General features: G+C 46.8%; 1 protein-coding gene across 1 annotated transcript in view; it reads right to left on the bottom strand.

Annotated features, from left to right (window-relative positions):
• Window positions 1-25,329, bottom strand: part of LOC135907701 (uncharacterized) — a 198,862-nt gene that overhangs the window by 81,102 nt on the left and 92,431 nt on the right. Inside the window, exons 2-3 of the mRNA XM_065439409.1 lie at window positions 23,010-23,072; window positions 16,146-16,312 (exon numbers count right to left, since the gene is read on the bottom strand). Coding sequence (XP_065295481.1) covers window positions 16,146-16,312; window positions 23,010-23,072 — 230 coding nt within the window. The remainder of the gene's footprint in view (window positions 1-16,145; window positions 16,313-23,009; window positions 23,073-25,329) is intronic.

Here is a 25,329-nt window from a genome sequence, read left to right as displayed (position 1 = left end):
TCGTAGCTTCCTTGCGCTATGCAGATGACGGCCCTGTTTCTTCTTGTTGTTTTGATCCTTGACAGCAGCTATATATTCCTATGTCGAGAAATAAAACACTCAGTTGTTAGTGCGCCTACGTGTCTCGTGTCTCCTTCCTTCGTCTGTTGTTTTATTTGGCGCCTTCTTTGTAATCTGTCTAACGAAGTTACCACCGACTTCTATTGCACACTCCTTAATGATGCCCATAAGATTGTCGTTCATTGTTTCAACACTAAGGTCCTCTTCCTGAGTTAAAGCCGAATACCTGTTCTGTAGCTTGATCCGGAATTCCTCTATTTTACCTCTTACCGCTAACTCATTGATCGGCTTCTTATGTACCACTTTCTTCCATTCTTTCCTCAAGTGTAGGCTAATTCGAGATCTTACTATCCTATGGTCACTGCAGCGCACCTTGCCGAGCACGTACACGTCTTGTATGATGCCAGGGTTAGCGCAGAGTATGAGGTCTATTTTCTTTCTGGTCTCGCCATTCGGGCTCCTCCACGTCTACTTTCGGTTATCCCGCTTGCGGAAGAAGGTATTCATTATCCGCAAATTATTCCGTTCTGCAAATTCTACGAATAACCCTCCCCAGCCATTCCTGTAACCTATGCCATATTCCCCCACTGACTTGTCTCCAGCCTGCTTCTTGCCTACCCTGACATTGAAGTCGCCCATCAGTATAGTGTATTTTGTTTTGACTTTACACAACGCCGGTTCCAAGTCTTCATAGAAGCTTTGGACTTGCTGGTCATCATGACTGGATGTAGGTGCGTAGACCTGTATACGGCCTTCAATTTGTACCTTTGAGTTTCACAGCAAGACCTGCCACCCTCTCGTTAATGTTATAGAGTTCCTGTATGTTGCCAGCTATATTTTTATTAATCAGGAATCCGACTCCTAGTTCTCGTTTCTTCGCTAAGCCCCGGTAGCACAGGACGTGTCCGCTTTTTAGAAATGTATATGCTTCATTTGTCCTCCTAGCCTCACTGAGCCCTATTATATCCCATTTAATGCCCGCTAATTCCTCCCATAGCACTGCTGGACTCGCCTCACTAGATAACGTTCTAGCGTTAAACGTTGCCATGTTGAAATTCTAATGGCGGCCTGTCCGGATCCAGAAATTCCTAGCACCCTCTGCTGTGTCACTGGTCTGACTGCCGCCATGATCACTTGCTTCGCAGCTGCTGGGGACTGAGGGCGCATTCATATAGGTGACTGTAGCCAAGTACTGCACCTGGGTGGCCAATGCTCCTCTGGTGAGGAAGTGCGTTGCTGGTTCTGGTGACCGGGATCATGCCGCACTCCAGGCCTGTTTATGCAATTTTATCAACACGCGGATTTGTTTTTTTTAATCCGGTGGAAAATTGCGCGGCACCGGGATTTGAACCACGGTTCTCTTGCACGTGAGGCGGGTGTTCTACCTCTACGAAATCGCTGTTTCCTTAGGATATATACAGTGCTAAACACTTGACAGCTCATACGGTCATACACACACACACACACACACACACACACACACACACACACACACACACACACACACACACACACACACACACACACGCACACACACACACACACGCACACACACACACACACGCGCACACGCACACGCACACGCACGCACACACACGCACACACACGCACACACACGCACACACACACACACACACACACACACACACACACACACACACACACACACACACACACACACACACACACCGCCTTCATAGACTGTCTCTCTGATGCATAGCGGCAACAGTCGCACAGAAAGTGTTGCAGGTCATCAGGGGCGTCGCATTCAAAGCAAATTGGGGAGTCCGTCAGATGCATCTTGCACTTGAAGTAGTTTGTGTAAGCGACGTTGATTCTGATGCGGTGTAGTCATGAATACTCTCATGTATTGAGGCCCCGTGGCATGTAAAAGTTGTATAGCGGTTCATACTCGTGGCATGCATCTGTCAGGTTTTACTGCATAGGTGTTTGATGTCTATCACGAGTTTAGCATCCATCATAGTTCTTTCGCGTGACGTCTCGGAATGACCTTGATTAAAATCATTCTGTTGCATACTGATGGCTGTTTGGTGGAACTGCTTCCCACTGTGTGTTTTCTGTGATCGAAAAATAACACGGGGCATCATCTGAAAGATCCATATAGTGTCAATCCAGTTGGAAACAAGCAGCGTAAAGAGAAAGTATGATAGAGAGGAGGAATCCCAGAGACATTAACCGGGAATCGCTTATTGTTTGCTGCTCTACAGTGTAGAAGGATAAGAGATGACGAAGATTCGCTCAAAAGTGTTTGTCAGTAGCAGTATACTGTTTCCACTTGGAGTGCAGAGTGGGACTCTGCGAAAAATGCACAAATATAGAAACCATATAGCTAACGTTCTTTTTGTCCCAAGTCAGTTACGATATTTTGTGGTAATGCACGTAGGTACTGTTAATATGATCGTAAGTTTTTACGACATGGCAGTGCAAGGTTGGATTAGATTTGTTTACCGAGCATAGCGGTTCGCACAGGAAAGAGCAGATAAAAATCTGTGTTGGGGCCTTTTTCACTCTCGCTTGTGGGCGCTTACAATCAGCCCGGTGGGCAAAACCTACCTTGCGCTACGGTGGAGAACATCCTGCAACCCTCGGGCTGCATATCCCGTCACAGGACGCTGTTCCGCGCGCTTTTGGCATTCGCCGAAGGCATCCCCCTTGCCGAGTGCCTCTAACTCCGTCACTTTTCGCGCCCGTGGCGTGTTTGCTGCTGCTGCTCTCTCTCTCTCTCTCTCTATCTACCCCTTTTGAGTAATACTTGTTGGGGGGCTAGTTGGTGCATGTTTCCAGAAGAGGGTTATAGCGCCGAAAAAACACAACACACAGCAAGCGAGACGGGACAGGCGCAACTTCCAACTGTTTATTCACCGCGTATGCGAATGAATGAAAGGGCGACCAAGATGACGTCCCCAAAAGCAAAAGTAGACTGGTTGTCATCCCGTACACCCATAAGGTAGCGCGCAAGTTGAAGCATGTAGCGGCAAAATATAAGGTTCCTATGGTTTTTTCCGCCCCAAAGAAACTGGCTGGCTTGTGCGTTAAAACTGATCCCAACAAGGTAAACAAATCTGACTGTAAAAAGAGACATGCAGCCCTGCTTGTTAAATGCGCCATGGGTGTCGTATATCAGATACCTCTCACATGTGGAAATAAGTACATCGGACAAACCGGCCGTTGTATTAATGACCGATTAGCGGAACATAATCGCGATTTAAAAAATGGCACTGGTTCTCATTTGCCGCATCATTGTAAAGCCTGCGGAGAAGAAAGGAAGATTAAGTGTGTGGCAAGGCTGAAAGAAGCAAAGGTTTTAAACAGAAGTAAGGACCAGACAGCCCGTGAACTGTTGGAGGCGTACTATATTGAAAGAAACTGTAGCGATTGTGTTAGCGCCCCATCTATCTCCATTTATAAGAATGAAACTGCTTTTTTAGATACACGGGCGTGAGATACGTGTGTACCTCACCTATCTTTATCCGCTTTTTGTAAAAACCTCGTGCGCATGTGTGGTTCTTGCTACCCATCTTTGTTTGTCCTTATATTCATTCGCATACGCGGTGAATAAACAGTTGGAAGTTGCGCCTGTCCCGTCTCGCTTGCTGTGTGTTGTGTTTTTTCGGCGCTATAACCCTCTTCTGGCTACCCCTTTTCATTCCCTCTCCCCCTTATGCAGTGTGGTTGAGGTGTCCTCTGTTGAGAGACAGTTACTGCGCTGCATTTTAGCCTGCTTTCACCTCTTTCCATTAAGAATCTCCTTGGTATGGTAAGTTTGCAAGCACAATATACTAGGACCCGTATTCGGAAAACGTTCTTACGCTTTACTTCTTCGTAAGCGAAAATTCCAGCCAACCCCCAAGCTGGACACATCATTAACATAGGCTACCAGCCAATTGAATAGAACAGTTACAATTGAGTAGCTCGGTGAACACGGGCATGGGCGATTTTTAGATGTAAATTTAAACAGTTGTTTATGGGGTAGTCGAAGATGCATCTACATAAACGAAATTTATGTAGCTTAATAATAAGCAACATGTGCAACCACTTATTAAACACGATTCGTGAGAGGACTAAGAAACTGGGGCCGAATTCACAAAGCTTGTCATTCGTAAATGCTCTTTGTCATTGGCTGGTCGCGTTCGTTAATAAATTCTTAGCATCAGCATTGGCTGGAATTTGTTTTACGCAGAATTCTAGCTTAAGGGCTTTTTGTGAATACAATTAAGTCCTGATTATATCTGGAACATTTCAAATCGGCGTTTACAACTTGTATGCGTCATTGCGCATTCAGAATCATTTCAATTGATTGTAAAGAGAGGACGAAAAGGAAGAAGGAAGGAAGAAAAAGAAGATCTCGGTGGCAAGTTCATGTAAGCTTAGAAAACTTGGGAAATTATCAGCTTCTTCTGTCCGTCGTGTCCTTGGCACGTTTTACATAGCCTTGCCAAGGGCACACCTGACAGCATATATATATAGATATATATATATATATATATATATATATATATATATATATATATATATATATATATATATATAAGCTTACATGAACTTGCCACCGAGATCTTCTTTTTCTTCCTTCCTTCTTCCTTTTCGTCCTCTCTTTACACTCAATTGAAATCTGAATGCGCAATGACGCATACAAGTTGTAAACGCCGATTTGAAATGTTCCAGATATAATCAGGACTTAATTGTATTCACAAAAAGCCCTTAAGCTAGAATATATATATATATATATATATATATATATATATATATATATATTCGAATGCCTTCTCTTGAGATTCCTCACCCGAGGCTTGCTTTCTTCAGCTCAGGGAACAACTCAGCAACCGAAATATGCCGTTAGCATGCGAGCAGCCCCTTGCATTATGTAGACAAACACAGCCACACATTATTAAGAAATTGTGAGATAGTGCGCGTTGCTGATGTCCGTGCTTCTTCATTTGTGTGTGTATGTTTGCGCGCATGCGTGTGGCTGCGTGTGCGTGTCCCCTTCTAGCTCCGCAGGCCGGCTCGTGTTCTCCACAGCGTTCCAGAGGAGCGGTCTGCCCCGGTGGTCTGCGCCACTCTGCTGAGCGTCACGTCGCGAGCTGCGCAAGTCAGTGGTGCAGGTGCGGCGAAGAATTCGCCAGGAATGCGTTGCTACTCCGAACGATTCTCGCTAGAAAGCTTGGCCGCCTGTGGCATGCGCAACAGCTCCGGAATGCGCGCGCAGCGGTACAGCAGTGGCCATCGTGAGCGCGCGAGGCGCGCCGAGCCTCCTTCGGGGCGGAGGCGTTGTCGCGCGCGTTGACTCCAGTGAGCGCGCATTCCGGTGGCCGTGCGCGCGTTTTGTCGTTGTCGCCGTCCTCGTGCTTTGCCTCCTCCCTTCTCTGTTTTGCCGAAAAGGTTGTGCACACGCGCATCCCTTGTTGTTCTGCTGCCGCCGTTGGCTGGGAAGCGCCGTTAGCGGAATGGAGGTCGTCGCTGTAGACGCTGGAAGTGACCACTGTGCAGGATGACCCCATGCGGGACATGCGGCACAGCAAAACAAACTTTTGGGCGACCTGGCGACAGTCAGCGTGCCGATATACTGTCTCCTATGGCACGGCCCGCTATTAGAGACGCAGGCTCAAATTTGCAGCCCGGTATACGTACTGAAACTTTGTTTTCGGTGTACGACCGCGTCTGCTATGGGAATGTCTCGCCTTTGCCGACAGAGTAGGCTCGGGATGGTAATCGCACATTCAGCCTCACGAAGAATTGGGGATAAAAAAAAGTGCACGATGAATGATAAATGAAAGACACAGTGAGCTTCAGAAATATTGCATCCAAGCGTCTTTACGTAACCAAACCCGACGGCCTTCTTGCGTTCTTTTGTACTCCTTTTGCGTTAATCTGTATGCCTTCCGACGTTTTCTTTATATACGTAAGCATTTCGATGCTTACCTAACGAGGAAAACTGTCCGTCCGTCCGTCCGTCGCGTAAGAAGTTCCCTTTCAAGATAGCGCCCGCAGCAGTGAACGAATTCGTGCTGCCTCTCGTTTAAGTGGCCAGAACACAGCGTTCACGAAGCTATCAGCCCTCGCCGCACTCTGCCTACATCGCAGACCACTTTCATATAGATATAGAGGTCCGTGCGTATGTCTTCGACGCGAACTATAAGCGGCGAGAGCAAAGCTAGCGCACACGAAGCGATCAGCAGTCGGCGCTCACCGTGCCCATCGCAGATCGCAGATGGTCGGATCAAGTTTCATAATATTGATAACGACACCGGGCTGCGTGGAGATGAGCAATTGGTACAATGCTTACGCATACTTAGACAACTCCCAGATGAGTTTCTACGTGAATTTTTGTTGTACGCCCAGTGGTTTGCGTCCCCTAACTTTGGGTGCACACAACTTAAAACTCTCTATCGACAAAACGGTAAGAGAAAAACGGGGACTCAAGTTTTAGATCCATTGCACGACTATCACGCTATCGAAGAAAAATATTCAGGTTTTACATAGCCAGCAGACATTCTTTCTCTGCACTGACAAGCATATCATTGATAATTTTCAAAACTGAAAGAGTAACGAGACTTTCGATCTGTAACTGCAGTTTGATTTAATTCACGAAAACAAAGAGAAAAAAAAACAACCATTGCACTCTGTGAAGATGGAATGGCAGCGAAAGCTGACGACAGACAGAACTCTCAATCGAAAAGCTAGCTGCTTTCGCTGCCATTCCATCTTCACAGAGTGGAATGGTTGTCACTTTTTTGCGTTGCGACTCTGGCGTCGTTGCTCGTTCGGAGGTCCACGGGCTCACGATTTTCGTTTTCGTTCAGCATTGCGGAAACATTCTGCGTCGGTGGTCGTGTCGCGCCGGTGCCGTTTACAATCTCGTTGCTGTTCCCTCCGGCGTTCCTCGTACGCATGTTGTTCTTCGGGTGTACCAACTATACGTGTCCGCCCCATCGAAAACGCAGCTGTTTTTAAAAAGCACCGATACCTCTTCTGCTTGTATACTGCGATAACCTTGACGTCACGCTATTGTTCACAATCTGTTCCACATTATGACATCTGTGCCTCCGCACTGCACCCGTACGTAATCACACACAAAGCAAACAATGAAACCCACTGTATATGGGTTCGTTACAAATCGCTAAGTCCGTTTCTGATGCCGGACGCCGAAAAAAACTAAGGGAGGTCAGTCATATTCAGCTTTCACTGTAAAATTATGCATGAAGAGAATAGTGTTCTGCTCTAGTTTGCTTAAATAGATCCTCCGTTCTCATGTTTTGTAGACCCTCCCTTCTACGTGTAATCCTTGCATCTCTATCCTGACATGCAAATTGGCAAACCGAAAATATCCCTTGTTAGCCACGCTGCTGCTTACGTGAACATACACGCACGCAGAGCTTGTTTGGCAGATAGCAGAATATTCTCGTGAGGCGTGAGTGGAACATGGTTTTCACATAACTTGTCGCACGGTCTTGTGGAATTCGTACCACTCCTCCTACTCATGCCAGTGTTAGGCGGTTACGCTTAACTGTATTGTGTCTTTTTCTTTCTTCACGCGCGTGCGCAGATAAGTATTAGAGAGGCCTGTAGAGTATAACTGAAGCGCGTCTTTCTTCAACGGAATATGCGTCGCAAGAAGCCTGAGATGCCTCAGGTAGTGATAAGACAAGCGGCTGCTTCCTTCAATTCGAGATCCGGCTTAGTAATCCTTGAGAACGCGTTCAGCTCTACAAGCTCGCAGTTGGGCAAAGCTTCCGCTAGCATTTTGGATGATCCTATAGCGCGCGTGTTTTCCTGCGTGTCAGTGTTCCAACGGCTCGGCACGTTTTCGATGCAGCGTCAGGCGGCGTGCCGCAAGGTTTTACGTGTTTGTGCTGTACACTTTCGCTGGTCTCCTGTCGATTGCCTCCGCTGGCGGTAATCCTCCCGTTCCATGCTCGGTGGGAGGGAGGCTGTTGTCGCGGCGCCGTTTTTCCCCTCCCGCCCGAACACACGCAGGCGTTTCAGGACAATGGCTACACGCGAGTCGCGTCTCTTCGGAAAGTGGCACGCTGGGTAAGTCCATCGACTTGTGTGCCATGCCGGGCTGTTCGAGATGATGCCCCCCTTTTTTTCTATGCGCGCGCCTTCTTTCGCGCGAGCGCACGCACACCTGTCGCGTCATCGTTTTGTTTGGTTCATTTCTTTTGCGCTCCGGGGAGCGGCCAGCTCGTCTATCTTCAGCTGTTTGCTCTTGGCTCTTCGCTCACTGTAGCGCTCGAAACGACGCCCGCTATTCGTGCCGCATCGTTGAAAACTGCAACAGCTTTTCTGGTCACCGAGTGCAGTGCTGCTTTCCTCCGGCTTCATACTACAGGTCTAAGTTTCTCTGCGTCTTCTGCATTTATTCACGGTGCACTGCACCTAGGCCTTCGATTCCCCGAGGTGCAGCGGTGCACCCTGAACCCCCGTGCTCGATTGAACGGGGTGCAAGGCTAGGTGCCGCTGCGGTGCAGTGCACCCTTGAACCTTGCAGCGAGTGGGTGCAGCCCGGCACACCATAACTGGCACCCCCTGCACCTTTTCGTTTGTGGTGCCGTGCACCCTTTTCTGAATCGAACAAACCTTACTTCTCACCAACGGTGCAGATGTTCGTGTAAAAAAACAAAAAAAGATGAAAAGAGAAAGGTTGCACCAGGAGAGGACATTCGAGCTCCATTCTTTGAAGCTTTCTAAGGCTCGCGTATTCTAATCTGAGTATTTAGAATTTACATAACAAAAGTGTAACGGCGCAATGACCCGTGCGCACTGATTTAATTTATCCGTCGCAGTTAGGCAAATGCGATGCATTACTATCGAATTGTCCGCACATGTTTCGTCTTATTCGTTTCGCAAAGCGAATCGTAAGGACGTGCGGATCCACGCGGGAAGTAGAGAAAAAATAAAGACCTAAGGTCAGTGCTAGAACAAAAAAAGACAGTGCACAAAAGTGAAGAAAGGAAGATAAACGCAAACAGAAGGGGGACTCACTTTCGCTTTCATTGCCACTTGAATACATGCGAGCGCACCGTTGAATAATAAATGCATTACCAGAAATACCGGGACTCAGCACCTTTGCGACTGGGAAGCAGTTGCTTTCCTTTTGTACTTGCGCTAATCTGCCCCGCTCTAATCCGCCCCACAAGTGGAGCAGGCGGACGGAGAAGTGAATTTAATGCAAATTCGGTCGCCCCGGCCACAAAAATCTGCCTGGCACAACTAATGGTAACGAAAGCGGCTGTTTCCTCCTTCGGGGCTGAATTCCGCCGATGGGTTTTACTCACTCTTGCATGATAAGCGAGACAGAAGGGGAAGACCGATAGAAACTAAACGCCTGATCAGAAGCATGAGAGAAAAGCCGCGGGAGACGAGCAATGAGCAGGACCGGAATTGCTTTCTTATAGGAGCTACAGCCAGCAAACAAAGCGGGAACGAATTCGCATCTCCAGTCGACACTGTTCAGACTCAATTCTGCGAGAAAATAGGCAGTCTAAGGCACTTGAAAAAAGAAATAGGGTGTGAGGGTTGAGCAGTTGGGAAGGGGGGGGGGGAAGAAAAAGTACGGCGAATTCTATATAAAGAAGCTACAAACGCTCGGCTTCAAAGAATTTCAAATCCCGTTTAACTTCGTTTGCAATTGCTTAGGCACCAAGGCACAGGCCCGTAGCACTACATTGTGACATACAGATAGTGAATATGGAACGAGCGCCGAAAAGTCAGTGCGAATTTCTTCTGAAAAGCATCTTGTAACACAATGCCGAATAAACACGCAAGTAAACAAACAAGTAAGAAAACAATCGATAAAATAAAACAAACGAAAAAAAGGGGGAAAAACAATAAGGACAGCGAGACTTGATCATATTATCGTGCGACCAAATTGTAGCCGACAACGTGAGCTACATTGAGATTGCGCTGCGTTTATTCTGCTGCTCTCATTCGATACTAACTCCGGTGCTCCCTGCAGCACCGAGCACGCATTCCGCTTTCTGTACATGGCACATGCCACCGTGCGAGCTCGAACGTTGCAAGTGCGTTTGTACGCAGCAGGCTGGCTAATCACCGTCCATGCCATATTTCTTACACCGCCCCTTTTATCGGTGCTTTTATACCTCCCAGTGCATGTTTGCTTCTGCTCCAGACATCTCTGCAAGGACTCCTCGCGCGCGACGGGGTGAAGTTAGGAATGTTGCCAGTCCCTCTATTTTACCGCCATCGTTCTTTCCCTCCAATCTAGCGAGCAGTTGCGTGTATTGCGCATTACCTACGGTACACCATATAGCGGTGCGTGCCTATAGGTGTCCCCGTTCTTGTTCTGCATCCCCCTCGTTAACTTAAGCGCAGCGCCATAACCACTGACCAACCGTGGTGGATGGGACGTTGTTATGCCCTCACCTTCAGCTTACGTCATTCTCTCTATCAGCGACTCATGGAAAGATGCCATTTTGTTGTTGCTCATGACGAGCTGTAAAATAGGCTTTCATTGAAAAATCGGCTGCTCTGTATTAAATGTAACCCATGATTGTCTTACTGGACTTTATCAAAAGGCGGATGGAAATGCCGATTTAGCAGTACGTTATCCACGTCTGCAACCATGCACGCTATTCGATATTTTTTTTTCTTCGTCTCGTGACGAGGGACTGTCTTATTTTAATTATACGTTAGTTTTACCGAGATTTGAGTCATGAGAAGCGCTCAGGCTGCGGCAGAATAAAGTGCTGGTTGAAGCCGTTCAAGTCGCGACAAACTTGTCCAGTGTGCGTTCAAATCAATAAACGGAACAAACGGCTCCAATGGTACGAGAAGTGCAGCTAGCGAAAGGGCTAGCAGTGCACGTTCATGTTTCGGCGCGATTTCCGAAGAATAATTTTCGTATCATTGCAGAAGGGGGCACTCTGGCAATAGCTATACTTCTACCTCGGCAGTTCACCGCGCCGCTATGCGTGTAGCCTGACTGAACTATGCGATAAGCGACTGTCCTTAAAAGCAACAAAATAGCTTGCAACTTGAGTGTCACGCATGCAGACGGCGAATCCGACCGGCAGCGAGGACGCGCTCGTCAGCACTTCACCGCGCATTTCTCAGGGATTCGAAAGGAGTTCGCTGAATATTGTCGCATGGATAGCTTGGTGCTGTGGGGAGCGAAATTCAATCAAAACAGGCTTGCGTGTCTTCCCCGACTCCTTTCGAGACGCGCGCTTAAAAAAAAGAACACAAAAGACAAAAGGTTGCCTGAGACAGCCAGGAATGTTCATTTCAGCGCGTTACATCAGCGGGTGAAAACTGAACGCAGGCTAGCGCGCGTGGGTTTTTGGTTCTGACGAGAAATAATGGTCCTGTTCAGCGAAGAAGCGCTGTTATTGTCCGCCGTTTTTCTCGCACTGAGTAAGAGGCATTCGAAAAGAGATCGGGTGAGGTAGCAATTTTGTCAAAGATCTCTTTTCCTCTTCACAATGTACTAGAGTTGGGAGAACTTGGGGATGTCCCTACGTTTCCACGTTAGGGTGGCATATAGAAACAAGGAGACATGAAAGGGCGAGAAGGTTAACAAGAGAGGCGTCCGGCTGGGCTACCATACACTGAGGAAGGGGGGATAAAAATAGAAATGTCTAAGGGCCAGATAGTTCACGTGCACAGTGAAAGCGTGTCTATAATTAAGAGGGTGTCCCAACTATCATGCATCATGTTCAGTTGAGTTCAAGTTTATGTAGAAAACAAAAAAACAGCTGCCAAGATAATTGACGAAAAGGCAAATAGTGCCTGACAAAGCGTCAAAAACCCTTCCCGCCAGGTGACACACCACTCAGTGGGGCAAATAATAAAAATTAAAAAGAAAGAAACCTTGAGAGATAAAACAAAACATAAAACACAAATACAGCGAGTTAAACACGTGTTACAGTCATGTAGTGATGCAAAAACCAATTGTTAAACAAGCACATAAAGCAGGCTATAGAAGCAATACACGAAACAAACTGCACAATCTAAGTTGATGTAAAATAAAAAAGCATTTTACATTGCAAGGAAAACACTCATGTTATTGTGTTCATAAGCGGGGGAGGACAAAAGATACGTGATGATATTTTTTTTTGTTTTTGAACGTGTGTATAGACATGTTTTCCACCATCATAGGTATAACGACCGGATTACGGTTTATAATATCCGGTATTGACAGGTTAATTTTTGGGCACCATAATTAGTACGTATTTTCTCCTTCTGATAATTTTTGTGCCGGAAGGCAACGCTGTTCCCTATGGAGATAGCCAGATAAATGTGAATCAGGTTCAGTCTTCCTTTTGTTATAAATAACAAGGGCTAACTTTCTTTAAAAGACATCATTGATACCTAATATTTGGTGTTTACTGAAGAATGGCGCGGTGTGACAAAGTTACGATGTGTTTTCAATTACACGTAAAATTCCTTTCTATAATAAGAACAGGCTAGACAAGTTGGTTTTGGTTGCACTTGCCCACACTAGACGGGAGTAATTCAAACGGACTTAGAATTCAATATTTAAAGATATGCAATGCAATGGATGCAATGGACAGAACCAAGGAGTGTTGTTTGCTGTCGCTTAGAGATACTCAGATTATTTTGTCGCATTCCACCTAATTACATATTTGGTCCTAATTATTTGATAAACTTCTCAAATACAGTAATTAGAAGAAAAGTGTCAATGAGAAAATTGTCGGGCAACATGAAAACATGACAACCATTCCACTCTGTGAAGATGGAATGGCAGCGAAAGCTGACCACAGTCAAAGCTCTCAAACGAAAAGCAAAATGCTTTCGCTGCCATTCCATCTACAAAGAGTGGAATGGTTGTCCGTCTGGCGTCGTTGCTCGTTCGGAGGTGCCCGGGCTCGCGATTGTCATCTTCGTTCAGCATAGCAGAAACATTCTGCGTCGGTGGTCGTTTAGTGCCGGCGCCGTTTACATTCTCGTTGCCGTTCCCTCCGGCGCTCCTCGTACGCAGGTTTTTCTTCGGGTGTACGAACTATACCTGTCCGCTCCATCAATAACGCAGCTGTTTTTAGCGCCGATACCTCTCCTGCTTATATACTGCGATAATGTTGACGTCAAGCTACTTTTCACGGCAAGCGTTCTAATTTGTTCCGCATTATGACATCTGCGCCGCCGCACTGCACCCGTATGGGTTTGTTAGAAATCGCCAAGTCCGCGTCGGTTGCCGGACGCCAAAAAACCTGCGGAAGGTTAGTCATATACAGCTTTCGCTGTAACACTCCCGATACAGCTTTCTGTTGTTCAATACATGCTACATAAAAATGTTTTTCCGCGCGTGAAGGAAGCCCGCGAATACACTCAAAATTGCCGCGCGACTGGCCGCTTGAGGCACTTTGCGTGTGTTCGCTGGCTTCTTTCACGCTCGGAAAATACTTTTATATAGCATGTACTGAGCATCAGAAATATATTTATATTAGGAAGTTAGCGCCAGCCCTAGGCGACACCAAAATGGTACGTTGCACCCCACTCGCCGTGGTAGCTGAGTGGCTATGGTGTTAGGCTGCTGCGCACGAGGTCGCGAGATCGAATCACGGCCACGGCGGCCGCATTTCGATGAGGGTGAAATGCGAAAACACCCCTGTACTTATTTTTAGGTGCACGTTAAAGAACCCCAGGTGGTCGAAATTTCCGGAGTCCTCCACTACGGCGTGCCTCATAATCAGAAAGTGGTTTTGGCACGTCAAATCCCATAATTTAATTTTATGGTACGTTGCACCATGAGCGGCCTTTGTATCATTGTATGCTCGTAATTATGGATCAAGAAGGATCGACATTTGGGCGAGTTGGTACTGGTTGAACATTTTGAAGGGGCAGCGCAAGATGACGAAGACAGAAGGCAGGAAGACACAGGACAGCGCAGGACACAGGACAGGATCAAGGTTGTGCACGCGGCTATCGAACGATTCCGGAATGTTCTCAAAAAGCAGTTACGCGAAGCTGCAAAAGGCTGTGCCCGTTAGTGATAACGAAATAAGAATGTCCTATACACTCTCATGGACGGATCTGCCAACAACTCAGCGATATATTGCAATGACCAGGCGGCCACTCGAATACAATATCATTTCTTTTTTCAAAGGATATGGCTAAAGGTGCAACTGATGCTTCCATTAAGATGAGAGGCGCGTTAGACAACGTTAGTACGTCCGAACTACCTGGTTAAGTTGGATGTGTTTTACGCTAAAGGACGTCGTAATTACGCACTCAAGTTATTATACGTAGGACGGAAAAATCAAGCTATTTTCTGGATAAACGCAACCGGGAGGGCCTATTTATTCATGAAAACGTATCCATCGCATGTATGCGGTCAACATAAGTGGTCAGGATCGCCAGCGTCGAAACGCTGTATGTTCAATTCCCATCTGGTTTGGCCAGACGGGCCAGCTGTGGAAGCGGACCAACAAACATAATAGGCTGTTTTAGCAGAGCGTTTTTGACGGTCCGCTCCGCTCAGCGGGCTAGCGGAAGCGCAAGTGCGCATGCGCGACCCGTTCAGCAGTGAGCGGGCGAGCGGACGGGCGCCCCCTCTCCGCTAGAAAGCTTTCTCAGCGGAGCGCGGCGAGCGCGTCAAGCGGGTCTAGCGAAGCAAAATGGCTGCCCCCAGTGCTGATGGCCCGTCCACGAGGTCGTTTGAATCGGGATTTGTAAAGCGCAAACCTAGAGTACACTTTAGGAGACACGAAGATCTTCTTCTATTCGGGAGGTTGTGGCCATGAACCCGTTTCAGAACCATGCCATGTGTGCACGTTTGTTTATGCGGACCACGTTTTAGGTGTACTGAAAGAGCAAAAAACCTTGTCTTGGCTACAACACAGCGTAACGGCTTTGTTAATGTAAGGATTATATATATATATATATATATATATATATATATATATAAGAAATGAAAATTCAATGTATTGCGTGAAATGCCTTCAGACACTTGAGCAATTCCAAATATATTATTTTATTGCGGCAATTCTTACAACTTGAATATTATGTTCATAGCGGTTTTACCTTCTGCGGCAAGGTGGCGCGTCAGGCGAGCACATGCCTTTCGGACGCAGCCGGGCGCTCCGCTAAAACTGATTCTTCGTCCGCCGCTCCGCTAACTGTGAGCGGGTACGCGAGAGCGGACCGGACCGTCAAAAACGTTCTGCTAAAATACTCTAATTATTAGCTCCATGCCTCCAACCTGTTCCAAGCCTTTCGGTTTCGTCTACTCGCAAGCAATTGGCGCAGTAATGTCACCGTTTTCGTGAGCGGCAGACGAAGCGACGGCGACTAGTTCTCATATAAATCATGTCTGGAACCGACCAGTTGGTTTCACTTGTCCCCTAGCTTGAGCGCTCTCGCATTGTAATGCTATAACGCAGTAAGGCGAGAGGCACTACCACAAGCGAAAAATGTATGCTACTGCAGCGTTAGCCGCAAAGCATGCTAGTTAAAGGTTATGTATGGTAATTAATATGCTTACAAAAATACGCTTTACCACATTTCTACGAATGGTCACGACAAGGTCGTTAAGGAACGTAGAAAGATCAGCGGAGAGACAGACCTGCGCTGAAAAAATATATATATATATATATATATATATATATATATATATATATATATATATATATGTATATGTATATATATATATATCCCGGCAGCGGCGGCCGCATTTCGATGGGGTGGAATGCAAATACGTCCGTGTCCAATGCATTGGGGGCACCTTAAAGAGCCCCTGGTGGTAAAAATTTATTCGGAGTCCGCCACTATACAGCGTGCCCTATAATCAAATCGTGGTTTTGGCACGTAAAACCCCAGAATTAAATCCAACACTTGCTTCGCCTAGAAACACAGTGCGCGTAAAGCCCGAGACACATGGTGCGATTTTGGGTGCGATCGGTCGTACGACCATTCGCATCGGCAGCCGCACTGAACAGGTTCTCAACCAAATCCGCCGCACGCGGCGCCGAATCGCACGCCGCGCATGCGACCAACGTGCGATCAACGCGTGCCCAGCATTGAGCCAGAGTTCTTTGATTGAGCTAAAGCGGCTCTGCGATGGGGAAAATTGCACCAACCTTGAAGAGGGCGTAGCGGTGGACGATGTTCCGCTCCGCCTTGGAGGCCTCGTAACGTTCATGCAGCTTGATCAGGGCGCACTTGACCGTCTGATAGGACTCGCTGACCTTCTGTTCGGCCATGAAGAGCCTTTCACTCGTCTGGACCGCGCCTTCGCGCGTGTGGTCTGCAAGGCAACGCCATTCGTTCTCGTTCAGGCCTTTTGAAGAGATGAAGAAACACCGCAGGAGCGCCATGACGCAGCAGAAAAAAAAAAAGAAAAAAAACACGTGCCGCCAAAGCAACGCACTCGTGAACCCCAATTTGATTGTTATTTAGCGTCACAAACCGAAGCAATGATGTAGAACTCCGGTCACATCCGTTCGGAAGTCCTTCTGAATAACCAGTACTGATAAGGACAATTTATCGCGCGTAGCAGGCCAGATGAAACAGAATGGTATGATTACGTAATCTTCGTCGTCGTATCAATTCATTCTTACAGATAACAGGTACTCGATTTTTCTAATCCCGCATTTTCGGTATTCCATTCTTAGAAAAAATGATGTGGCATCCCATGACGGGAATCTTTATCGCCTCTTTAATTCTCTATTTTCGCCGTGTATAACTCACTTCTAAATGTTCCCAGATCATAGTGCATTGAGCAAAGCTGATCATCCACTGGAGCTCCGACTGCATTCTGAGCTGTGCCAAACCAAGCTCGAGTAAAGCTCTTCGCATCACCTTACAGCATTGGGGCGTGCGTAAAATGCCACAGCAGCCCCTTCACACAGTTCATCAGCGGATTTCGTCACAAGCGCTGTTTTGCACGTAAATGCGTAAGAACGAAATGCGGTTCTCTATTTCGATTAGTTTTGTTCCTTTTAAAATTTTAATTTCGAAATGCTTAAAGTGTCATATATGCTACAATTAATCTGATGCCACAAAAAGCTCCTTAAACGCGAGAAACTTGACGCAAAGTTCGTAGTTGTGTTTTTGACATGCTGTAGGAAAGCTTTAGTTCAGAATTTTTCAACACTCCAAATGGTAATTAATTAATTACTTTAATAATTAGATTGAAACTAAATCACATTTCTTTTCTTTTTCACAGGAATGAGCGCCCCATGGCCAGAAATAAAGTTGAGCAGGTTGTTTACATTTTTCTTGACATGGAACTGTGGGCATCACAGGGTGTAGGGGTTGAAGGACGGACTCCGGGATGAAAAACCAAACTTGGGAGTATTTATTCTACATTATATACAAGGAGGTGACCGTCAATTAACAGTCGTACTGTCATTACGGGCCGGCAGCAACTCGGACGCTGCGGCCCGCGGCAAGAAGTTCGAGAGAGGTGAATCAGGGAATCAGGGAATGTCCCAGCATGCTCAGGTCTCTCTGGAAGGGTTCTTATAAACCCTTCGAGCACTGTAAGTCACGTCATGTTTGACCAATGGGAGAGTCCGCTCCGATGACGCCACTTTCAGCCAATGGTAGGCGCCCGTGTCGCGGTGTCACACCTGGCGGCTCTCTGTGGTCTTGCCTCGCAGACTGGCAATGCCCTTCTAACGAGGAGAAGGGGAGGGCTGCTCATGCTCCATTGTCGGATGCCCACCTGCTAATCCCGGCGGCGCACGAACTTGTTGGCACGTGAACTTGTTGCCTTAAACTTGTTTGCTCGGCCGCTCCTCTGGAATGTGCTTTCCTGCTTCGGCATTCCTCAATTAGCTGTGCTGCGATCCGATGTGGTCTGGGGAACTCGAAGTAATCGCAGGAAACAGCTCCATATCTAACAGCTCGTCCTCGCCCCGGTTGTTCTGAATGGCCGGTGAACTCAATTCGCTGGCCATAAGGAACGCTGAAAGAAGCTGCAGGGTACTGGGGTCGAGCCTCGTATGACGAACTTCGGGATCCTTGGCCCTGGAGAACATACGTCAAACAAACCAAACAACACAGCGCTGCCCCACGTGTAAGCGCAGGCTCTTCACCCCTGACTCGCCAGGCTATTACTGAGTCAAAATCAACCCTGATCTTTTAGTTCCCCAATTTCGACAAAGCAGTTCCAACCACCCTTCCAAACAGCTATCCATTTCTCCTCGAATGCCGACAAGACCAGAGTACTATTGTTGCTGCAAAACAAAAGGGTCGTTGACGATGCAAACAACAAATGAAAACAGCCGAACATAACTTAAGTGGCCTAACCACACGAACAGCATGTTTCCAATCTATCGCAGTGGCGTACTTATCGCTCGTATTGGTGCCACTGAACAATCTGGTCAACCTCACAAGTACGTAATCGCAAGCGCACTAGCCTTGTGGTCACTAAACAGAACGCATACTTGTGTCGTAGGCAAACTCTTCATTACGCTTACTCACGTTTCTTCCTTTAGTCCCTGTAGGACACGTGACTTAAACGAACAATTAAACTCGCGGGACTTACACACTCCGCAGAACCCTTAAAATGAAGCGTCTTTTAATAACTCGTTCCACGCACGTTCACTAAAGAAGTCAGAATACGGCTGCCCTCCACACACACTAGCAACCCAGTCATAAAGTCTGCTTCCTTCCGTCCACACAGGACACGCGCTAATGGAACTAAGAACGCTTCTCAGTGCAAATCATGCACTCACTGAAAACTACGCGGTTAACCTTGGAAAAACCAAAAACACTTAAAAAGAAAGAAGGTTAAATAACTCACACGCGCGTTACGATAGGCCTGTCAACAATAACCTTGACCCTCAGGTTACTCACACACACACAAAAAAGCCTATCTACTTATTAATGAGCATCTCGCGAGACTAAATGTTTACCTAAAACGCATCTTTCAAATCTCGAGCTTCTCGAACGAAAACATAAACAAAGCTCAAACCTTACACATTGAAAGAAATCCCAGTCTGAAATCGCGAAAACTTTCCGATGCTCAAAAATAAAAACAACACACTTCATTTCTACGGAAGGGCTCTTGGCCTCCCGTTTCAAACGTTTTTGACTGACTCATACTTTGAGCCGTACTCGGGGTGGGCGTGGTCTGAAAGCTACTCTGGCTGCCGAGAGACAACAAAAGGGCTGCTTCACTATCAGCTCCCCCAAGACGTTACGGTCTCCTGCCAATTTGCGTACTCCCGCCCCGCTTTCAACAGGACCTCGACTGACCGCGTCGCTACTCCCCACCTGGTCTCGTCCTGCCACCTTGCGTTTCTTCGAACTGCACGCTGAGCTGTGAAAAGAACTACGGAACCACGAGGAGTTTAACTGCCTCGTGCCCTTTGTCCGCGTCCGCGCAGAATATTCTTCGCGGTCCCCCTTTGACCGATGGCTTGAACGTTTTCGATGCGTCAACACCGTCCGAGACGACCGCATCTTTTTCCTCGCGCCCTGCCCAATTGGGTTTCTCGCAATCTTTGGCGGCGTTACATTAGTTACCGACTTTCGGTCTTTACCGCGCTTCTTTTTATGGCGCTTTCTCTTTGCACTCGCCTTCATGTCGCCTTCTCGTGCCTCGTGCTGGCCGGCACACATTTCGTCGGCCCGGATCGGTCTCTTACCCGCACAGTCTGAGTGATTTACATTTAAATCTACACTCTCTTTGCCTCGACTGGCGGATAGCTCAACCGACTCTGGCACAATGCAGCAGGCTTTACTCGAGTTAGACAACTCGCACTCTTGCGAACTGCCCTCTGCTACATTGCCCAGCGCACGCTGTGCATCGGCACACAGCCCGTCGGTATCGATCGCTGTCTCACGCGCACAGTCCGAATGATTAACTGAATCATCCCTATCTAGGCTATCTAGACTGGCGGAGAGCCGCACCGATCCCTGAAGAATGCAGTTGTTCTCTCGTGGACTACGGAGCTCGCCATCCCGAGAACTACTCTCAACTGCATCGCTCAGCTCGCACTTCACTTCTGCACGCAGATCTGGCTCTACATGGGTGCTCGCGTCTGTCGCGTCAACAGTACCCTTTCCTTCGCTAGCAACCTCGCTAACATTACCAGCGACGCACACGCTCGGTAACTGTGCCAATTTGTTCGCAGCTGGCCTAGCTGTCTCTACAGTCATCTGTTGGCACAGCACCTCGTCGCTCTCCCTACGGCCTTTAACGGCCTCTGTTGCCACTAAGGCATCGTTAGCAGCTAGCCTTTTCCCTTCACTTAAGAATCTGCAGCCAATCTCACAGGCACTACTCTTTTCGTCGGCTTCTGGCGAAAGTCCGCTAGACACTTCCTCATTCTTTCGCTCTGTACTACCTACAGAATTCTCAGACAGCCGTTGTCTCTGTGCCAATAACTGATCACAATGCTGTATCTCTTTGATCAGTGCTGCCTTCTCTCTCTCATACTTTTCCTCACGCTCAAGCTCGCGTTGATTCTCACGTTCGTGACGCTGACACCTAAGAGTAAGTTCTTGAAGCTCCTGCTTCCGTTCATTCTCGCGTTCTTCACGCTTAATCTTACTCTTAAGTTCACGACGCTCTCGCAAACGTACACGACGTACACGCTCCCGTGGCTCCTATATCACCTCCCAAGCAAGCTTAATGCTTTCATCATCATTGCCACTATCGTTAATCGCCTTTATGATAGCTGGCGTTTCCATCCGTTCGTCCGCCTCAACTCCCAAATCGTCGCACACCAACAACAAGTCTAACCTCGTCAACCTTCTAAGATCCATGGCAGCTGCCCCGACAGGTGGTTAAAACTGTTTTCCTTAATTAATTTGTGCAACCACACAATGCAACAAACTCCCGATTCCCAGAACTATCAAAATGAATACACAACATTTGAGTCTGGCGAATCATAAGGAAAAAAACCACGCGCTCACTTACGGTTGCAGCACTCTGCCATCCGGTTCATCCGTCCGCTGTTCCCGATTCCTCCGGACTCCCTGGGTCGAAGGCTCGCTCCTTCTTCGTTACTCCCAGTTTCTTCGGACCTCTTTCGACGAAGGCTCTGTCTTCTTCGCTCTTCCCGGTTCCTTAGGATCTGTCTCGACGAAGGTTGATACGTAGCGCTGCCACCAGCTGATGCATTCGGAGGCGATCCTACCGCTGCCAACCAGATGTAGGGGTTGGAGGACGGACTTCGGGATGAAAACCCAAACTTTGGAGTATTTATTCTACATTATTTACAAGGAGGTGAGCGTCAATTAACAGTCGTACTGTCATTACGGGCCGGCAGCAACTCGGACGCTGCGGCCCGCGGCAAGAAGTTCGAGAGAGGTGAATCAGGGAATCAGGGAATGTCCCAGCATGCTCAGGTCTCTCTGGAAGGGTTCTTATAAACCCTTCGAGCACTGTAAGTCACGTCATGTTTGACCAATGGGAGAGTCCGCTCCGATGACGCCACTTTCAGCCAATGGTAGGCGCCCGTGTCGCGGTGTCACACCTGGCGGCTCTCTGTGGTCTTGCCTCGCAGACTGGCAATGCACTTCTAACGAGGAGAAGGGGAGGGCTGCTCATGCTCCATTGTCGGATGCCCACCTGCTAATCCCGGCGGCGCACGAACTTGTTGGCACGTGAACTTGTTGCCTTAAACTTGTTTGCTCGGCCGCTCCTCTGGAATGTGCTTTCCTGCTTCGGCATTCCTCAATTAGCTGTGCTGCGATCCGATGTGGTCTGGGGAACTCGAAGTAATCGCAGGAAACAGCTCCATATCTAACAAGGGTTAATGCCGTACATGATTCATGTCATTCACGTTTTTCTCGCGGGCGAAGGTGGCGGCACTTGAAACATCGGAAACGTCGAATTCTCATCTCTCTATCCGACAACCAGTACCAGTGCCAGCTCTATGAAAAAAAACAAAAAATGACCAGGCTTAGCTTGGTTAAGCCAAGAATTCGTTGCGTATTGCGCGAGTTGGGGCCCAGCTTTTCCTCCGGCTGTCGTGACGTCACGTCACGTGGTTGCGCTAAAGGTCAATGGTGTCTGCCCGGCCGCGCCCAAGGGCTTAACTGAGTGATTGCAATATGCAACGCATAAAAATAGAAGCAACTTAATAACAAACATAGCAAACTTAAAAGAGAATAGACCCACATATGAGACGCGCAGCAATGAACAATGGCTCATACCCTCAATGGTGGCTGCCCGGCCGCGCCCAAGGGCTGAACTGAGTGATTGCAATATGCGACGCATAAAACAATTATTTGTTGAATGTCCAAAAGGAATAGTGATACTTTGAATGGGCCTATGCATGAGGCTTGCGTTTTCAGCCTCAGGTGGTAGCATTCGGGAGTCTTAGTTTCTAGCGTCCGTTACTGTTTACGAATGTCGTATAGCGGGAAGCACATCAAATAAGGTAGGTAGGAAATAAATGTTTGAAATACTCACATTTTCTTGGTTATATGAGTGCTACTTTCTGTACATGTGTCTACAGGGCTTGAGCTAAGGAAAGCTTAGTAGTTGGAGAGACAGAGAGTACATAGTAGTTTCTCTCTTTCTATTCTTCCACTTGGGATCTGGATTTCTCCGAGCCACCAGAACAGGCTTCTTTCTGGCGGCACGTAACAGATGAAAACTATGAACGGCTTCAATTTTATCGTTATTGCTTGAGAAAAATATTGCTTCTGCTTCTGCCTAACAGCAGCCAGTAGTAGGGCAATATAAAGAAGCCTATGGAGAACGATTCCTTCCCAAACTCGCAAATTTGGCATAGAAAGTGGTGCACACAGCATCCCTACGGTTATTTATAAGGGTTGTCCCCGGAGGAGCTATGTAGAATAAGGTACAACCATTGAGCGACCGAGCGGTGTGTTTCACTACCAAATTGGGCTCATCAATAAATTTCCACGCAATTTTATACAAGAGGAACAGCGAACTCGCCATAGCCACATACCCCAAAAGTTTGTTTAGAAAAAAAAAGCTAGGCATGAGAAAAGCGTAGTTATAGAGTACTCACCGAACTCAACATCTTGGACAAACTTCTTTACGGATGTCGTGAACTTGCCAACTAGGTTGGACCCTTAAGTGACAATGGAGAGAGAAACAAACATGGTTGTTAGACACTTCAACAGTAAATGCCTATTGATCGAATATAGCAAAATCACAAGTGGCACACTCCAGGTCTCAACGTTACCGTTGAGGCATTCGGAAAAAAATGTACTGCGTAGGGAACGTACGCATCAAGCGCAACAGAACGCGATAATTCCACATGTCCAGCAAGAGAGAGAAAAGTTTAATGCTATCGGGAGGGTTGAAAGTTCGCCACAGAACTATACGGAACCACAAAAAAAAAAATCACATGGACAAATTTGATGACAATGCCAAGTGTAGTGTCCTAGCGTTCGAAGCCAAATCGTGGTGTCCGAGCGAGCCAAGTTGTAAAAGAAAATCTCCCGATGACGAGTGTCGGTGCGTATAATGTGGGAATATCACATAAAGCATTAAGCATGCTTTGTTAGCACGCTGAAGTATTCATCTAATAAGTAAATGAGAACGTTGTCACGCTAGGCCTCGTTTTTTTAGTACGCTAGGAAAAAGGTGAACGAGCTCGCAGTGGAGTATAGCAAAAGACGCGTGCCGTAAAGGTAGGAAGAACACAGAATGATAACAACATTAGCTTAGAGTAATAAAAATGACATATAGTGGTTTGTTATTCACAACCAACGGACTTTGAAGGCCGAGAATAGACGCAGCTGAAAAGTAAAAGAAATAATAATAAAAAAAACGAGCTAGGTGACACGAGCCAATTTCTCGTCCCGCAGTAGGTACTCTTAAAATTTATTCACTTAGGATAAACATTAGTGGGAAAACATTGCGAGAGTTGGTTCCTTGATAAATGATTCTGCAAATTCGCATGTTATACTTTTTTTTTGGAAAGCACAGCGACACACTCCGCAAGGATCCCTTTACCAAGTTTCGGGGATATCAACTAGGCGAAAGTAGGTTCGTACAACGAGACATCAAGATTTCGCAGCTACATACGCTGTAACACCAAATATAGTTCAAAGAAGGGACCAGGCTTGCTTACTAATAGACAATTTAAGTGGATATTGGCAATGAAGTTTCATGGATGAAAACATTTTGGTCTGGTTCGAAAATTTTTTGGCCGCGCGTTCTAATCTGAGAAATGAAGCCAGCACAGAGAGCGTTGTTGTAAAAACGAAGTACCACTGTGGTACCGCTATGACGTCAACGTTCTGTTCCGCTGGGAGTGCAAGGCAAAGGCGTCAGCGCTAGCTTAACGCAACACCTTCACTGGTTTCGTGCGGGGAAAAAAAACAGAAAGGTGAACTGATCAGAATTGATAGCGATAAACTATGTTACCATCGAAAGGCGCCAAACCGTGGAATCGAAGACATCAAATTCAAGCGAACCAGCGGCGAACGAAATGGCGCTATAGAAATGTGGCGTTTCGTCTCGTTTTAAAGTCAAACTAGGCCAGGGGCGCTATAACGTAAAGCTATTCCAAACTTTTCTATTCCATTCCTGCAATCAGCCCTCCACTATTGGGCAAAATGTCGTCGAGCTATCCACATTTCACTTGCGTGTCACGCGACGTCAGCGAAATTGCGAAAGCTCCTCATCTGATATAGCGAGTACACACTGATAATCCATGATTAAGCCGAACAATATATATATATATATATATATATATATATATATATATATATATATATATATATATATATATAATAATTGGTATCGCAATAAAAACGGTGAACTATGCTTAGCTGCTGCTTGGTTTCTTACAGTGAAAGCTCCAACCATGAGTCACATGGCTTAACAAAGAAAGTGAACTGGAAAATATACTATATAGTCTTTCACTATATATATATATATATATATATATATATATATATATATATATATATATATATATATATATATATATATATATATATATATATATATATATATATATATATACTTATGATTGGGTGGGGGTGCGGCCTTCATCAAGAGTCTTGATGAAGGCCAGGCCTCGGTCGAAACGTCAGTACCGCCATGATTTTTTTCCACGTCTTTCGGTGATAACACAGTGAAACAGTATATAGCATATTTTCAAGTTCCCTTTCTTTGTTATGCGATGTCACTCATGGTTGGAGCTTCCACTATGAGAAACCAAGAAGCAGCTACGCATAGTTAACCATTTTTATTGCGATATCAATTATACGAACACTCCTGGCAAATCTCCACCACCACTGCCGTCGGCGTCAGCGTCGCCGTGAAGTTCCGCATAAAGTCAAAGTGCGATAAGATTGCGGCTGTGCGCCGTA

This window comes from Dermacentor albipictus, chromosome 1, assembly GCF_038994185.2.
Source record: "Dermacentor albipictus isolate Rhodes 1998 colony chromosome 1, USDA_Dalb.pri_finalv2, whole genome shotgun sequence".
Taxonomy (NCBI): Eukaryota; Metazoa; Arthropoda; class Arachnida; order Ixodida; family Ixodidae; genus Dermacentor; species Dermacentor albipictus.
This window is presented reverse-complemented; position numbering and strand designations above follow the sequence as displayed.